The sequence below is a fragment of the Lagopus muta genome, chromosome 3 (assembly GCF_023343835.1).
Source record: "Lagopus muta isolate bLagMut1 chromosome 3, bLagMut1 primary, whole genome shotgun sequence".
Lineage (NCBI taxonomy): Eukaryota > Metazoa > Chordata > Aves > Galliformes > Phasianidae > Lagopus > Lagopus muta.
This window is the reverse complement of record NC_064435.1, coordinates 38,644,476-38,660,556: the sequence shown is the minus strand read 5'-3', so window position 1 is coordinate 38,660,556 and position 16,081 is coordinate 38,644,476. Positions and strand designations below refer to the sequence as shown.

Sequence of the window (16,081 nt, the reverse complement as noted above, 5' to 3'; positions counted from 1 at the left end):
AGAAGAGTTAGAAGAATAAAAAACAAAATACTGGCTGGAATATAAGCATCACATTCAGAAATTTATAGACAAGATCAGAGATATCAAGGACTTAAATAGCTATGTTAACATAACATTTAAGAAAGTGATGTTTATAGTCAAATCTTTTAATATTCGTTCCCTTATGTCTTACAAAAATAGAACTGAATCAGCGTTTTAAAATTTATGGGTATTGAATTCTTTACTAAGTAAAACAGTTACAAAGTAAAGTGTTTTTGTTACTGTTATACACTGTTAGTTTTGAGAGCTTGCTATAATCCTGATTAAGTAAAGAGATTATGATTAAGTAAACCAGATTATACATCTGGTAGTAATTAGATGGAACAGTTACCATCTGAGGACATAGTGTTTCCACTGGAAAGAGAAAAAAATCACCAACAGTCAGTGGTCTAACTAAATTACTTCTGATATATTTTCCCTTTATCTTCGCAAATTATATCACTTACATTTATTACCATTGCATCACCTTTTTTCCAATAAGTAGAACTGCAGAATGCCTCATAGAGGAGAAACACCATCAGACTGTGAAATACTTTGAGTATTGTGAAAAAAAAAACAAAACAACAACCGTGGGATTATTTTCAGAGTGATGTTTGAATAGAGAAAATATCAGAGAATCTTCATGGCAGAGATCGTCATCTTTACCAGATGATTGAGCAGAAGAAAGACTTAATGCCAAGAGACAGTTAATAGTTTCAAAAAGTTGTTGGTAGCAACACCATCTCTGAAAGCATTTAATATTTATATTATTACAAAATTTAATTTGGAGGGTAACTCTATATAGATAAAAAGGTAGATCAGATGACCTATGTTATCTACTCCCATTTTTATTTTGTGGTTCTTTTGAGAGATTTAAGTGAAAAGCAAATTATATACGTGAAATATTTAAAAGAAAAATAAGGTTTAAAAATAATATAAGAGAACTTGCTGAATGAGTTGTTAGACAGCCTGCTCTGAACAATGGCTACCTAAGGTGAACCTAGTCTGGTGATTAACATTAGCCAAGATTAAGCAGATGGATTATGATGTCTTTTTGAGCTGCGCACGCTTGGAATAACACTGAGGATGTTCAGTTCTTCTGCTATAGATAATCACACGTACAATTTATGAATCTCTGAAAAGAAACTAACCACAATTTTATTTACATAGGATGTGACAGTGGGTGAGTACAATGAAATTACATGCAATAGTTGACAGCTATAAGGCAGTGGTTATATCCTTATAGTCTAGAATAAACTGTTCCTTTTAGTGTCTTTATTAAATTGAGCATTTTTGTGTAAAAACTTTGAAAGACTGATTTGGTTTGTGAGAATGCAGGCAATGAGATCCAGTTCTGAATTCTGTTCCAGTCTTTTGAAGAATCAAATTCTCAGTGTTGTAGTTATCTTAACAGACGCTGTGAATCATGTTAAGAACATTTAACTATAGATTAATTTTAGGAGAAAATGTGATCACCTGTAGAATGAAACAGCAATTTATACAGTATGTTGATTATTAATTTGTTAAATATTTGGTATTTATAAGTTATAAGATATTTGAAAGATGCATAAGAATTTTCTGTGGTTAAAATTAATACTAGAATGTGTTCAGACGTGGTGTGCTATGCAGCCATCAGTTCCCTGTTAAAACTATCATTCATTTTATGGGTAAAGAAGACTTCTTAGTTACTTTTGTACATTCAAATTATTTCATGCTATCAAATTCAAATTATTTCATGTTATTATATTCAAATCATGTACATGTTATTATTTTACTTTCTTTACTTTTCAGTCTAATAATTATTTCCATGTAAAATATATTGTGTTTCTATCCTAAATACTGATGCTTGCATAACCGAATGTTTAACACCAGTACAAATATCCAGAACAACTTCTGAGATTCTAATTCAAAGATGATTTTTATCAGCAGCCTTAGGAGAAAATCTACCTTAAAAAGCCTATTGTATGAATGAATATTTGTATTGTTCGATGAAATTTATTTCCATTTTTTATGAAGAGTGAGACATTGTACAAATTAGCTGAGAAACTGAGTAGTTCCCTGGCTATTGAATGTCACAATGGTTTGCTGCAGATACCTGTCTGAACTACTTTAGCTAGCTGAAGTCATCTTGGTCAGTTGAATGGGGTAATTTGGCATGCAGATCACTGAAGAACATTTCTGCTGTTATTGATGTCCTTATAGTACATTTTCTGAGCAGAATAGGTTCTCTTTGTAGCTAGCAATACAAGTGCCCTGGAAGAATTTCCTCTAGGAACATCACTAGGTATAAGAATGAGGCATGAGACTTAAAATGCCTGATCTAAATTGTGTCCCTAGGCTTAACACATCTGCCAAAACTTCTGTTTAGAACTGTAGTGAAAAATGCAGCAGCTAATGACTAGGTGTGTCAAAAATGCCAAGCAACTGTATCTCTCTATGATCTCAGTACAAATAGATCTCTGCCCCATCACTGCTCAAAAGCAGTTTTTCTAGCCATCATGGACTGGCTTGTGTAACTTGCTGCTGCCAGGCTTGGAAATTTCTCCCTGCATATTCCTTCCAGTTTTTGTTGTTGTTGTTTTGTTACTTTAAATGGAGATTTGATAACCTAAATATATGTGTATATGCGTACTTCATTCTATGCAGATCTTTTTTTTTTTCCAGTCATACTACTTAAAATGAATATGATTTGCCATATATACAGTATATTAGAAGATGATGTTTTTTCCTTTACCCTGATCGTTGTCCAAAAAACAAAAAACAAAAAACAACCTAAGCAAACAAACTTATAATTTTTGTAGTGAGAGCAACATTTAAAAAGATATTAACTCTCCATAAAGGGAAAACACACAAACTGAAAACATTTTTTTTTTCTTTGAAAAAGACTAAGAACATAGTAAGAGAAAATTTTGTCAAATCTGACTTTATTTGAACTTTGTGTTGAGAATTGGCAACATTTTCTTATCGGTTTTGAAAGTGAAACGTAGTAAATAGTAAAATATTTCAGAAGACTTTGCCATAGTTTTATTAAGAAAAAACACAGAGTAGCCAGAAGAGATTGTTCCATTAGTCAATATGGCCGCTGCATCAAGGTGACACTGTCAAAGAATTTATTTTCTATTATTTTGATTATTAATATTCCCTGAGGCTGCTACACAGCTTTTTAGTAGAACTGTGCTGAAATTCCTTCTTCGAGGCTGATTAGATGACTAGTCATATCTATTCTACATTCTAGACAAGGTAAACTAGTCATTCGGATAAAGCAATTTTATTCAATTAAAGGATTCCAATTAACGTATCTGTATGTAGATCAGATTCACAGGGAACGCTTGTGGTGAGAGTGGTCGTCTCTCAAGCATGAAATCTATAAATTCTTCAGAAACAATCTGGCATCTATTTAAAAGACCAGTATTTAAGTTTATCACTTACTGAAAACTGTTACTTCTGCTGAAGAATACCTAAGGTTGTTGTGTCTTCATAAGGACTTTAAAGACTTCTGTCTTTACAAATAAATATGATTTTTAATGTTTTTCAATTAGTTTAAAATATCAAAGTGATTTATTATGAAATATAAGACACTATAGAAAAGCAAATGATCTGTCGATTTATGACGTATCATAACTTTAAAACATGCTTTGGGCCTAATTCTCATATAATTTACAATGTAGTAAACCAGAAATCATTTCTCTGAATCCAATGGATTTGCCTTGGTGTAAAACTAACATATGAGATCAGAATAAAATGTATTGTTTCAGTTTTGTTATTTTGTACTGAATATGGACTGAGCCAAGGCACAAATTGCTCTCTTTTCATAAAGATTTTACTAATGTATTAAATCTGAAATGCTGTCATTAGCTTCTTTCTCAAGAAAGAAAACATCTACTTATCATTCCAGACTGACAAAGTGCCTTCTTCTAAGGAAAGGTCTCTTGTACCAAAATAAGAGATTTGAAATTACATTGGAGAGTGCTTGGGAATACTTACAAGTGGAGCTATGCTAACTTAATCTGACAGTACTGGAGTCTTTGTGGAATTTAGAGATAACAGCTTGGATCCATTTAAATCCAATGATTTTTGGCATAACTAGCTGCTGTTCCTTTCTTATAAATTCTCTGGATTTTTTTTTTTCTAAAATTAAGACTGTATTATTGCTAACTGTAAGAAAACTTTCACATTCATCTCTCTCTCTTTTTTTTTTTTTTCTTTTTTCTTTTCTTTTTCTTTTTTCTTTTTTCCCAGAGTGCTGCCAAAATGAGTGAATCTCTTTCAAGCAGTTACTCCGTGAATCAGCCAAACTCCTCTGAGAGTGAACAGAGTTTATCTACACGCCATTTCAATGTTACTGAACCTGTAGTGGCCAAAAGGATCTGTTTTTATAAAAGTGGAGATCCTCAGTTTAATGGAATCAAAATGGTCATTAACAACCGGTCTTACAAAACATTTGATGCCTTGCTGGATAGCTTATCTAAACGGGTCCCGTTACCTTTTGGAGTAAGGAATATCAGTACGCCAAAAGGGAGACACAGCATCACCAGTCTGGAGGATCTTGAAGATGGAAAATCTTATATTTGCTCCCATCAGAGGAAAATGAAGCCTATCAACCTAGAACGGGCTAGCAGAAAGCCACTGCCCTGGCAGATCAGTAGGCCTGTCAGTGCTCGTCGTCGAGCTGTGCAATTAGCAAAGGAGAATGAAGATGGATTTGGCCATCAAGAAAGCAAAATAACAACTCCCAAAAAGATGCTTGTTTTCAAAAATGGAGATGTAAGACTCAGACGCACCATAGTTCTGGGAAAGAAAAATACACAAACCTTTGAGGCCTTTCTGGATTACATGAGTGAATTAATGCAGTATCCAGTTGCAAAACTTTATACCACTGATGGCAGAAAGGTGAGAATGAAAATGAGCGCTGATGATTGCTTTATGTTTGCTTCTAGAATATTTTTTAGAAAACTGATGATTATATCACTTAGGACCCTGACATGGTGTAGTTTAATGTGCTGAATTTCAGCTGTCTTCCCTCTGTAAGGCTAACTAGCTTGGAGGAAATAATTGCATACAAATCTTGTAATCGGAGAGAAGCAAGCAGGAACATTGTATTTCAAGTCATCAAGAAAAGTAACTTTTCTTTTTCTTTCTTAAGCCTCTTCCAGTTATAATCTCAGTTATATATAGAAATATATATATTTTGCCTAATTACACAGATACTTCCCTTAGTATTTATGCAATTTTTCTGTTTTGAAATGTTTTATAAATACTATAGGTAGTATGTGATAGACATAGATATTTTATTATTACACAAATGGGGAGTGGCTTGCTAGTTAATTACTTGAAATTAGGAGATCTTATTTTCTTCAGTTCCTGAACAACAGACCAAGTTTTGTACCTTAAGCCAAGAAGTTGCAGCAATAATAATTCTGGTTTTCATTTCACACATTGTTCTATACAACTTCATTTCAGTATTTAACAACAGAGGGGACTTGTGGTTGTACCTGAAGACCTGAATCTGGGAAGGGAGTTCCGTGCAGAGTGTCTGTTGAGGGCAAATCTTCTATTAAATTCTACATTAGGTTGGGAAACTCTCCATATGTCTGAGAAGTGCAGTTTACAAGCCTCATTTTGCAGTATATCTTGGAATATAAATTCAAAGATTTTAGACAGCCCCTGAACAACTTGATCTGAAGTTAGACCTTGTTTGAGCTGCGAGTTACACTAGATGATATCCAGAGGTCTTTTCCATCAGAAATTGTTCTAGGATTCTGTCCTGTTCCTCTGTGGTGGTACATATGAAGTATGTAGTCTGTGTAGTTTGTGATGTAGTCTGAATTTTCCATTTCTTCCTCTGTGTTCATATGTATACCTACCTACAAATGCATTCTTTTTCCATGGCTGTATATTATAAGGAAATTTTTATCTGTATCCAAGTCTTCTTAAACTCTTTTTCTAGTATACTTATATAACAAGACATACCCTCAGAGAGAGAAATTTCCATATAGGAATTGAAAAATTAATTCTGCTCTGTGTTACATATTTAATAGCCAGCTGTAAAATAATGTAGAGACTAAGAAGTGAAGATATTAAAGCATGAAAAAGATAAATCTCTTACATTATTTTTTGTGGTTGCTGAGATGGAGAAATTAATGTTATGGTGGTGGGTTTTTTTTTGTTTTTTTTTTTTCCCCCTTTTTTTTGCAGGTTCCTAATCTTCAGGCCCTGATATTGTGCTCTGGAGCTGTAGTTGCAGCAGGGAGAGAGCCTTTTAAACCAAGTAATTATGAATCTCTTGGGTATTCACGGCCTGCCAGATTACTTGGAATTGCAAATCGTGTGTACCCCAAAGCAAATTTGAAGTCAGAAAGTGAAAACAGTAAGTTCTTTGAATTAATTTATATTTTACTAATTGGTTCATCTCTCGCAGCACAAGATATAAACCATGACAATCTTACTGGGATCAAGGATATTCAAAAAGACCAAGTGAAACTGTTTATTTTTGTTCTAAATCATCTGTAGGAATTAGAAAGATAAAATTAAGTTTTTTTGAAGTTAATTTTCCTTTTAAAATATGAGTTTCTGCTAAGAACTCAGTATGCGTATTTTCTCTCAAACTGGCTGATTTAGAACAAGGATTCAAATCAAAATGTATATTATATTTCAATGAACTTGATTGTTATTGTTATGTTAATGCACTTAATTTTCTTTCTTTATTTGGGGGGAGGGGTATTACATTTAATAATAGCAGAGGTAAAAGAGACCCCAAAGGTTACTTCAGAATGCTTAACTAGCTAAATTGATTGAGAAAAACTTTTGTGCAGTTTTCAAAATTTAGCAAATGGGAATTTGGCTTATTATCTTGACTTTCACATTTTCCTATGTCACATAGTCAGCATAGACATGAAATTCATTATAACACTCATCCACTTACAAATTCAAACTCTTTTTGTGAAGCCTACAGAGATTGTCACTCTTTCCTATATCCTCATACCCGTGATATATGCTTTTCTTTTGACTACTCAAGAAATTGTGCCACTGAGAAATTTCAGTGAATGTGAGATTGCTAGATTAAGAATATGAAGAGAAGCCAGGCCAGCTGAAAAGCCTTAGGCTATGGGGAACAAAATGATGCAACAGTAGGACTTTAGGACATGCATGAATCCTTAGCCTTAGAGTATGCTGTAGGCAGAAGTGCTGTCTCAGAAGTTGTTTAATCCAGAGGTACTTCACTCTCATGATATAGTTGTATGCTGTACTGTAAAGCTCGGGGTACGCTGTAATTGTTTCTATACTGAGATTTTTTCCATGGCAACTTCACTGTGTAATGGAGCATCCTGCTGTATAAGACGCTGAGCTTCCATTTACTTGAAGAGATTTATTCCATATCCCTCACAGTTTGTAATGTATCTACCAAACTATTCATTTCAGTTTTTCTCAGTCTTCACAGCCTTTGTGTTCTTGACTTTCATAGCTTGAGAGCTGTTTTCAAGGCATCAGTAATGAGTCAAAGGAAAATGAATTGGAACATTTTGTGAATGAAAATTCTGGAGTTCAAAATTCCTATTGAAATTCTGCTTTGAGTCAGAAATCCAGGCTTGAAATGATGTTTAAAAAAAAAAAAAAAGTGAATAGTTGAGAATATGATAAACTTTGTCTAATCCTTAGTTAACAGGAATAAGAGAGAAAAAATAGTCAGAGATTCTTTAACTGAGACAAAAAAAAAAGCAACAAAAAACCTCATATTCCATGCAGTGATTATCCCATTAATGATAATGTCTGAATTATTAAATTTTCTGAAAATAGAGGTCGAGATTTTACTTTGGAAAACACTGGGTTTGGTCCTTGTTAGAGGAATTAGTAAAAATTTTTATTTCTGATTCATGGGAAAGTATATGAATGGGAAACGCACAATGCATTTCTCCTGAAATTATAGACACCTGTCTGTATCAGTAATATCTCAATCATTAAGGTCTTTATATAAAACCGTTCGTTATTCACACAAACAAAAAATTCAAGAAATATAGTTAATATTACTTGTGTTAAAATACCTTCCTACAAGAAAGGCAGTTCTATTAAATGAAGGCTTCTATAACTTTAGATGTAGATGTCTTTGTGTGGATATTCATGCACTGTTTCACTCACACAGGAGGAACTGCTTGAAAGACAGCAAATTTGTTTTTTTATCTCAAGTTCTTTATCTCTCACCTTGTCATGGTTACAACAAGAAGTGAGATGAGATGAGATGTGCTTTTTTAAAAAGCCAAGTCATTACAGATTAATCAAATTATATTTTAGGAGCATTTAATGTGCATGCAAGATCATATTGGCCTATGCTCGTAACTTACTGAAGTCTAGCAGTATGCTCATTGGCTTGACTGGGTTTTAAACTATCATCTAGTGTACTGTAGCATACAATGCATCTCAGAATGTCCTGATTTAAACTCAGATTTTATAAGCTGTTCAAATGCTTCAAAAATGGAGATTACTTCTCCACAGAGGGTCAGTCTTGGGGACTGAATCTGAAACATTTAGTCACGGATGTCAATAACACTGCTCATAGTAATGACTCATATCTTGCAGATTATTGAATTAAGAGATGTATTTACATATTGACTGACACATTTTAGTACTCGCTGTTAGGACTAACAGGAGATGATATGCAAGTGATTGTTAAGGAAAAAATATAATGGAAAATATAATAAAAAATATAAAGTTAGCTTAAAGCTCCAACAAATGCAGGCCTATGAAACTCTTGAAAAGTTCAAGGTAACCTCATCTCCCAGATGAGTACACAATGAGAACATATATTACATTTTCAGGCTTTGGAGCTTGAAGTAGAAATATAGCTCTGGCATTTCAGTGTCTATTAAAAAAAAAATGGAAGAGAAAAAGTAGTTAAAACCTCAATATTTTATTTAAAATTTGTTGCATTTTGCTCTCTAAGAATTTCTGGAAGTCAATAGCAAACTTTTTAATGCTTTTTCTCTTTCTAATACTCTAGGAAATAAACTTTATTAAATTCCTTTGTACTAATTTTTCTCATTTCTTCTTCTCTCTCTTTGTTTTTTCCTTTGCTGCCTGTCTACTGTCTGACCATCTGGATCCTTATCCATCATATCTGTCTGCTCTACTCTCCATCTACTGAATGAACTTGGGTTCTTTAAATGTAATTGTTGGTAGCGAGAGCTGAAGTGATGTCTAGCTCAAGATCTCAAATATTCTCCATTTCTTCTGGTAAAGGGTCCAGCAATGATAACAATTTAAATGATAACAACTCAGATTCTTCCTATCTTCCTGACAATCATAAAGGCATAGGAGGAAATCAGATAGTTAATGGGGAAGACTTATCTGTGGCACAGTTTGAAGATGACATTGAGAAGTCTGTTCACCTTAATCAAGATGGCAGTATGACAGTGGAAATGAAAGTTCGATTCAAAATTAAGGAGGAAGAAACTATTAAATGGACAACCACTGTAAGTCGTGCTGGCTTTCCTGATGAAAAAAATGCCACCATTTACAATTCTGTGATGAGTGCAGAAGACTGCTTATCCAGTGTAAATGTATCAGAATGTATAAAACAAAAGGATGCTCCATTTTTGGACAGCTACGGTAAAGAACAAGAGTCATTAAAGCAACTGCACACAGAAGTCTCAGATAAAGAATCAGAGTCTGATTTAAAAATGGATGTTTATAATATCTGTCAGAGGAACAATTGTGCTGATCTAGATGTAAGCAATGTTCCTGAGGAAAATATCAGACCTCATTTTTATAGGCCTCCCACCCCTGGGCCAAGACGTGTTAGAAAAAAGAAAGCAGTAGTTGAAAGTGTCACCGTAGTTTCTGAGAAAGAGGTTCAGGAGAAAACAATGGGACAGTTTTCCTACAGTGAGGAAATACAGAATGGAGAAAATACATCTGAGTATTGTATGGTAGCACAATCAAGCACAAAAAAATCAAGTGTCAGTAATCCAAAGATTAGTGAGATGAGTGACAATGACTTATTAAAGCTTTCTTCAGAGAATAAAAAAGAAGAAATGCTTTTCAATGTAAGGCACAAAAGTCATGATTTAATCGGGACCACAGATAAGGAGATATTAGATGTATCAAATGAGCCTGAATTGGTACAGAATGTATTAGAGAAATCAGTTATGGAACAAGGTACATATAGTAGTTTAGTATCAACCTGTAAAGCCAACATTAGTGATTTTATGCCATCATCAAAAATATGCAAGGCAGCCAGGCCAGTTTCAGCAGACCATATTCATGAGTTATGTGATATAAAACAAATAAGAAGATCTCTCAGCTCTTACATTAAATATTCAGAATTTTCTCAGTCGGAAAATGAAAAAATAAAATGCAAGACTTGTGATTTATTAACTTTTTCTCAAGATTCTTTGCATTCAGCCTGTCATCATAATCAGATGGAGATGGTGGCACCTCCATGTAGTAAAGCACCTACTGAGAAAATAAATCCAACAACTGGATTCTTTTCTACTGTTAATGAAACTGAGAATCAAATCAATGTCTGGTCTGAATCTGTGATGGCATCACATCTGACTGGTGAAAGCCAATCTGCATCTTCTCTCACCAACAAGAAGAAGAAGAAGAGAAAATCCTTGTCCAATTTTCTAGAGCAGAAGATATATGAAAATCAAAAAGATACAGAATTTTCAGGGATAATTAGAAGTGAGGGAATGCTTATCACAAGCAAAACAACAACTATAGATAGCTGTTCTGACATGCTTCAGAAAAATAGAAATAGATTACTTGTAAAAAGCAATGACGGATATGCCAATTCAGACAAAAGCAAACATCCTGAAGATGAGATATATCACCCTGATTCAGCGGAAAATGGAATATCATCATCTAACAAGAATCCAAGAGCTAATAGACAATTGACTGAGGTAAAATTGAAGTCAGGCAAAAAAAGTAGTTCCCTTTTATCTGCAAAAAGTGAAGATGGCGAAATGTCAGTTGATTCAAGAACTGAAACTGAAAACAGCCAGGATGAATTGAGTCCTGCAAAAGAAGGCAAACATCTCACAACTAATTTCTTTGAACAGACACCTAACTCAGCAACAATATCAAATCTGTTGTCAGAAGTGCCTATGGATCATAATGTAGAAAAAGAAAAGGAGAATGTTTTAGAAAATTTAGCATCAAAGAAAGAGAAAAAACAAAAGAAGAAGAAAAATCTAAGTAAAAATAAAAATAAATTAAGCATGTCAGACAGTGCTATCACACTAGAGGCTCTGAAACAGGAGTATTTTAAAGAGGATGTTGTTGAGCATTCACTTGGAAACTATGTCCAAAGTTGGCTGAAAAACCTGTCACCAAATGCTGTCTTGCCACCCATAAACAAAAAAGATGGGAATGTAAACAATGGTGACGACTGTCAATTTTCTAAAGAAAAGATTGGTGCTTTTATAGATCAAGAAGATGGATATATTACTGATGAAGTACGTATGATTGGAAAGAAACACCTGTTTGAACATAATCTAACTAAGAAACAACTAAAGCCTCTTTTTGAATTGGGAACTGTAGAAGAGTCAGCCAAACAGTCAAGTGGAAAGCAAACTGACTCTTTGACTCATGATAACACAACATTAGTAGAAAAAGCCAAGTATTTTCTACAGTCAGAACTTCATCATGCTAGTAAACTACACTTGTTTCATGAAACACATGTCAATAAAAAGGTGTCAGAAGGTAATATTCAAGACATCAATCTATGTCAGAGAAAACAATCTGAAGTTGCTGTTCAAGTTGATTGTACAATTGGCAATGAGAAAATTGGAACAGATGTTCAGAATAATTGCATGTCTAGTATTTTGCTTCATGAGTTGCAGTCAACTTTGCTTGGTCTCCAGAAAGAACACAGTGGATGTATAGAAAAAACATGCAATCTTCCAGATCTTTCTCTGCCAGTTTTTGGTTCTTCCTCCAACCTCCTCCTAGCATGGCTACTAATACTGAGTCTGAGAGAGAATTTGATTGGCACCATCAAAGATGATATTCAAAAAGCTACCTGTAGCTGTTCTGAAATCTTAACGCAACTGCAATTCTTGAAACAAGCAACAGTCTTAGAAAAAGTTGATGAACTGAAGGCTGCTTTCTCCCATTTTCAGCAGATAATCCCAACAATCCCAATCTCCCAACAATCAACAGATAATAACTTATTACACGCTGGGAAGGAACAAAGAAAGCAGGATGTCATATGTTGCCATGAAAATATGCCTATATCTGAAATTCATAATGTTATACATTTGCATGAAGATGAAAAATCAGATAAACCTTGTATTGCAAAGGACAGTTTGTATACTGAAGAAGTGTTAAAATTGTCTGGTGATTTAGAAAGCTGTCCTGATATACAGGAAGAGGTTTGTAGAGCAACAGAGGTTTCAGAATTGAGTGCTCCCAGAACAGAGCTAGATGATCAATATGCCAATACTAATTCAACTGAACATAGCCTTCCATCAGCTATAGAGCTACCTGAAGCAAATGAAGAAATGGCTTATAGCCTGCATAAAAAACATCAAGATAACACTGATGCATCATTCATTAACGAAGGGTCAGATACTTCAATAGAACCTAATTCAACAGTTCACAGTGCAACTTCTAATGATAAAAGTTTTGTTTCAGATAAGGATATGTCTGAGATAGAATGTGATGAAGATATTACTCATATTACTACTGATAACAGGGAAGATGAGATAGTTGATCCAAATTTGAATGATGAAAAAGCAAATAACCAACTTAAACAAGGTGCTGATACCCATGTAGAATATAGTTACGAGGATTATTCTGTACAGGAAGGGAAGGAAGACACAGAAATTTGTGAAGAAACCTCTGAGAGGTTATCTACAAACTCTCCATTATCTTTTTGTTATGAATCCAAGCAAATTACAGAATGTGATATGAGTGAAGGAGAACAGAAATTGCAAGTAGAAGAACAGGAGAGTAGAACATGTTCAGAACCTTCTCAATTAAAAAAATGTTTAAAAAGCCCTGCTACTTCAGACTGGTCAGATTACAGACCAGATACTGAAGAGAGCGATTATAACATTAGAGCATCCAGTGATTTGACCAATGAAAGTGGGGACGAAGCAATACTTGAAAAACTTTATAATACTGGCTACGTACAAAGAACTATTGAACGACTTTATGGTAAGACAGAAGCTTCATTTAAGCCTGACTTTCAGAAAGGATATCCTTATATGTCCAAAGTACTACAGAAAGATACTGAAGAATTCCACTCTGCAATGGTAACAAAAAACACTATTTTTTTCCAAGAACCCAGGCCTCTTTCTGCAGATAATTTTTCACATTCTTTGCTGCAATCACAAGAATTTCCAGAAATCATTAACAAAGATGATACTGTATGGAAAAGAGAAAATATTTCTTCACCAACAGAAAAACCTACATTTAATGGAGAAGAGACAAATTCTGCTGATAACTATTCAGGAGAATTTCCAAAGAAACATTGTCACTCTAGTACACATGCTAAAGAAGATGAAGGAGTATTGATTGATAAAGGCAAATGGCTTCTCAAAGAAAATCATTTGATAAGAAGATCGCCGCCTGAGCAGACTGGAATGTATGCCAATTTGGATACAACATCAACAGACACAGTACTTGATACTAATGGTGATGATGCTCCATACTCACATTTTGGCAATCTGAATCAGTACCCAATCCTCAATGAAATCTCTTCTTCTGAGCTTGAAGACATGGCAAGACCCTCTAAAAATTTTTGCAACTACTTCAATATACCTCACAGCAGTGATTCAGACCCTTTACAAGATGACTTATGTGCAAAAAGCAAACCTACCTTCAGTGGTAAAACCACTTCTCTTCCTGCAGGAAACAAAGAAAAGATCAAACCTTCAGCCACAGAGGTTGATACCAATTTTCCAGCTTTTGCATCTGTAGAATTTAGATTGCCTGATAACAAGGTGCATCCATTGGAGCAGCCTTTGGATGATGAACCCATACAATCTCAGCCAACTGATGATAGCAATGCTAACAGAAGTGCTCTTCAGGAAGAAGATTCTCTGGATAAGCTCCATGCTATATGTGGCCAACATTGTCCAATACTGATGGTGATGGTAACACCAATTAATGAGGAACAAAGAGGATATGCTTACCAAAAAGCATCTGATATCGAGAACCAGCTAGGTCTATGTTTGACCAAAAATATTCAACATTTGCAATGGTCAGGCAAAAATTTAGTAACAAATGAAAATAATTGTGTGAACCTGAAGAACAACTTAATCAATAAGATTGCCAATAGTATTTTTAATAGGTTTAATGCTAGTAACGCCCTAGATTTTATTAGTAACATTAGGATACTGTCATCTTCAACTCTGAAAAATGAGATAAATTTAGAGATGTTAGATAGCATAGGGGATGTGAAAGAAAAGCCTATGGTAATTAGCAATTGTCAAAACAGTGTATCCAAGCACATACCCAGTAATCGTACTGTAGGCACAAATAATGAGCCATCCAATACAAAACCAATAATGTGCCAAGCATTAAAGATAAACAGAAATTATATTGTTGGAGAAAAATTGTCTCCCACATTAGAGGATCCAGTAGAAACTTGTAAATCTGAAATATTTCTGAAATGTGACACTCCTTTAAATAATATTGAACATAATGCCTCTGAAAATATGAAAAATGAAAATGCCTTTCCTTCAGAAGATGAAGAAGAGAAGGAGGAAAAAGTTTGCATTTGTGCAATTGAGAATGGATGCAGCAAATGTAAGATGTGTAATAGTGATCTTGGAAGTTCTGTAACATCAGACCAATGACAATGTCTTCCTTAAAAATATTCAGAAATTGAACCACTAAATGTCACATCCAATGAAACTCCCAGTAAGAATACACACAAATAAATATGAATCACTATTGTGTACAATTGCTGAAATACAGGTAATTATTTAGATTTTTTTTTTGTGGGGAACATTATAGAAAATAAAAAGAAACTGTTCTATGATGATTTCTTGGTTAAAAAACTTACTTCCCCTAAATGATGCCTGTATTAGTAGTATACCAACCTCTTTAGAGAAACAACTACTGCTTGTTGCAGCAAAGAGTTAACATTTTAAATGTCTTCTTAAGTTTTAAATAAATGTCTGTATTTCGTGAAATTTGAGAAATGGTTTGATAATTATCATTCAGTATAAATGCTTAGTCCAGAACTAAATCAACTGTAATGTTTACTTTGAAAAGAAAAGTAGGAAATACTTTTCAAATACTGTATGTATTGCAATGAAAAGTAGGAATTAGTAGTCATATTAGTTTTATATAGACAAATGTTATCAAACAGCTAGTTCAGTTTTTAAAGCCAAATTCAGAGTAATTAGGTGAGTAAAGAAGTGTTTCAGTCTATTTATAGGGAGGTCCAGACTCCAAGTGAAATTTGCCTCTTTTATCCTATCTAGTAGAATACTAGAAAAGGATCATACCTACTCACTACATAGGATTGCACAAGAACTGTGAAAGGGAAATTGTGCATCAATGGACTTTTTGATTGCCGTTGCCATATTCCCTTCAGAGGCAGCATCACTTACTCCTAAGGATGTTCTACATACTTTACAAGTGTTAACTGTGTGTTCTTTTTTTTTTAACCTCTGTATTATGTTATCTATTATGTTGTCTTCTTTTTTTCTTCTTTCTATAAATACGAAGTACTATGAGAATCTTTGGAATATTTAATGTTATTGCTAATATTATTAATAATATTTAATATGTTTAAGAGTCAATCTGTTATCAAATTATTTTAGATACTTGTTTACAGTATTTCTTAATATCCTGTGTATGTAGTATGCGTTTATATGTGGTTTACAGTTTTCAGTAAGTGATATTAAATATAAAATTGGAAAAAAAATGTATATATTGTGATTTGTAAAAGTATTTCATTCTTATTTGTTTTTGCTTTAATTTGCTTAGACTTTAATCCTTAATACTGCGCATTTAATAAACGTCTATACAGTTGGAGGCACACCTGAAGAAGGAAGGTGCTATTTGTTCAGTTAGAGAATGTTCATTTGGTATTCTGTATTCTTGGGGG

The 16,081-nt window shown here is 33.8% G+C and overlaps 2 protein-coding genes across 3 annotated transcripts in view; both read left to right on the top strand.

The window, feature by feature from the left end:
* LOC125691128 (lipoxygenase homology domain-containing protein 1-like) overlaps positions 1 to 16,081 on the top strand; it is a 221,619-nt gene that overhangs the window by 42,857 nt on the left and 162,681 nt on the right. For both annotated transcript variants that reach the window (XM_048940117.1, XM_048940118.1), the window contains 2 exons: positions 4,258 to 4,908; positions 6,214 to 6,385. In XM_048940117.1, coding sequence (XP_048796074.1) covers positions 4,270 to 4,908; positions 6,214 to 6,385 — 811 coding nt within the window. In that variant the 5' untranslated portion in view covers positions 4,258 to 4,269. The remainder of the gene's footprint in view (positions 1 to 4,257; positions 4,909 to 6,213; positions 6,386 to 16,081) is intronic.
* On the top strand, positions 9,112 to 15,656 carry LOC125691129 (oxygen-regulated protein 1-like). The gene has a single exon (XM_048940119.1). The coding sequence runs from the start codon at positions 9,204 to 9,206 to the stop codon at positions 14,817 to 14,819; it is 5,616 nt and encodes a 1,871-aa protein (XP_048796076.1). The 5' UTR covers positions 9,112 to 9,203; the 3' UTR covers positions 14,820 to 15,656.

Coding starts and splice junctions, on each gene's coding strand:
- LOC125691129 (XM_048940119.1), top strand. CDS start 9,204: ATGTCTAGCTCAAGATCTCAAATATTCTCCATTTCTTCTGGTAAAGGG.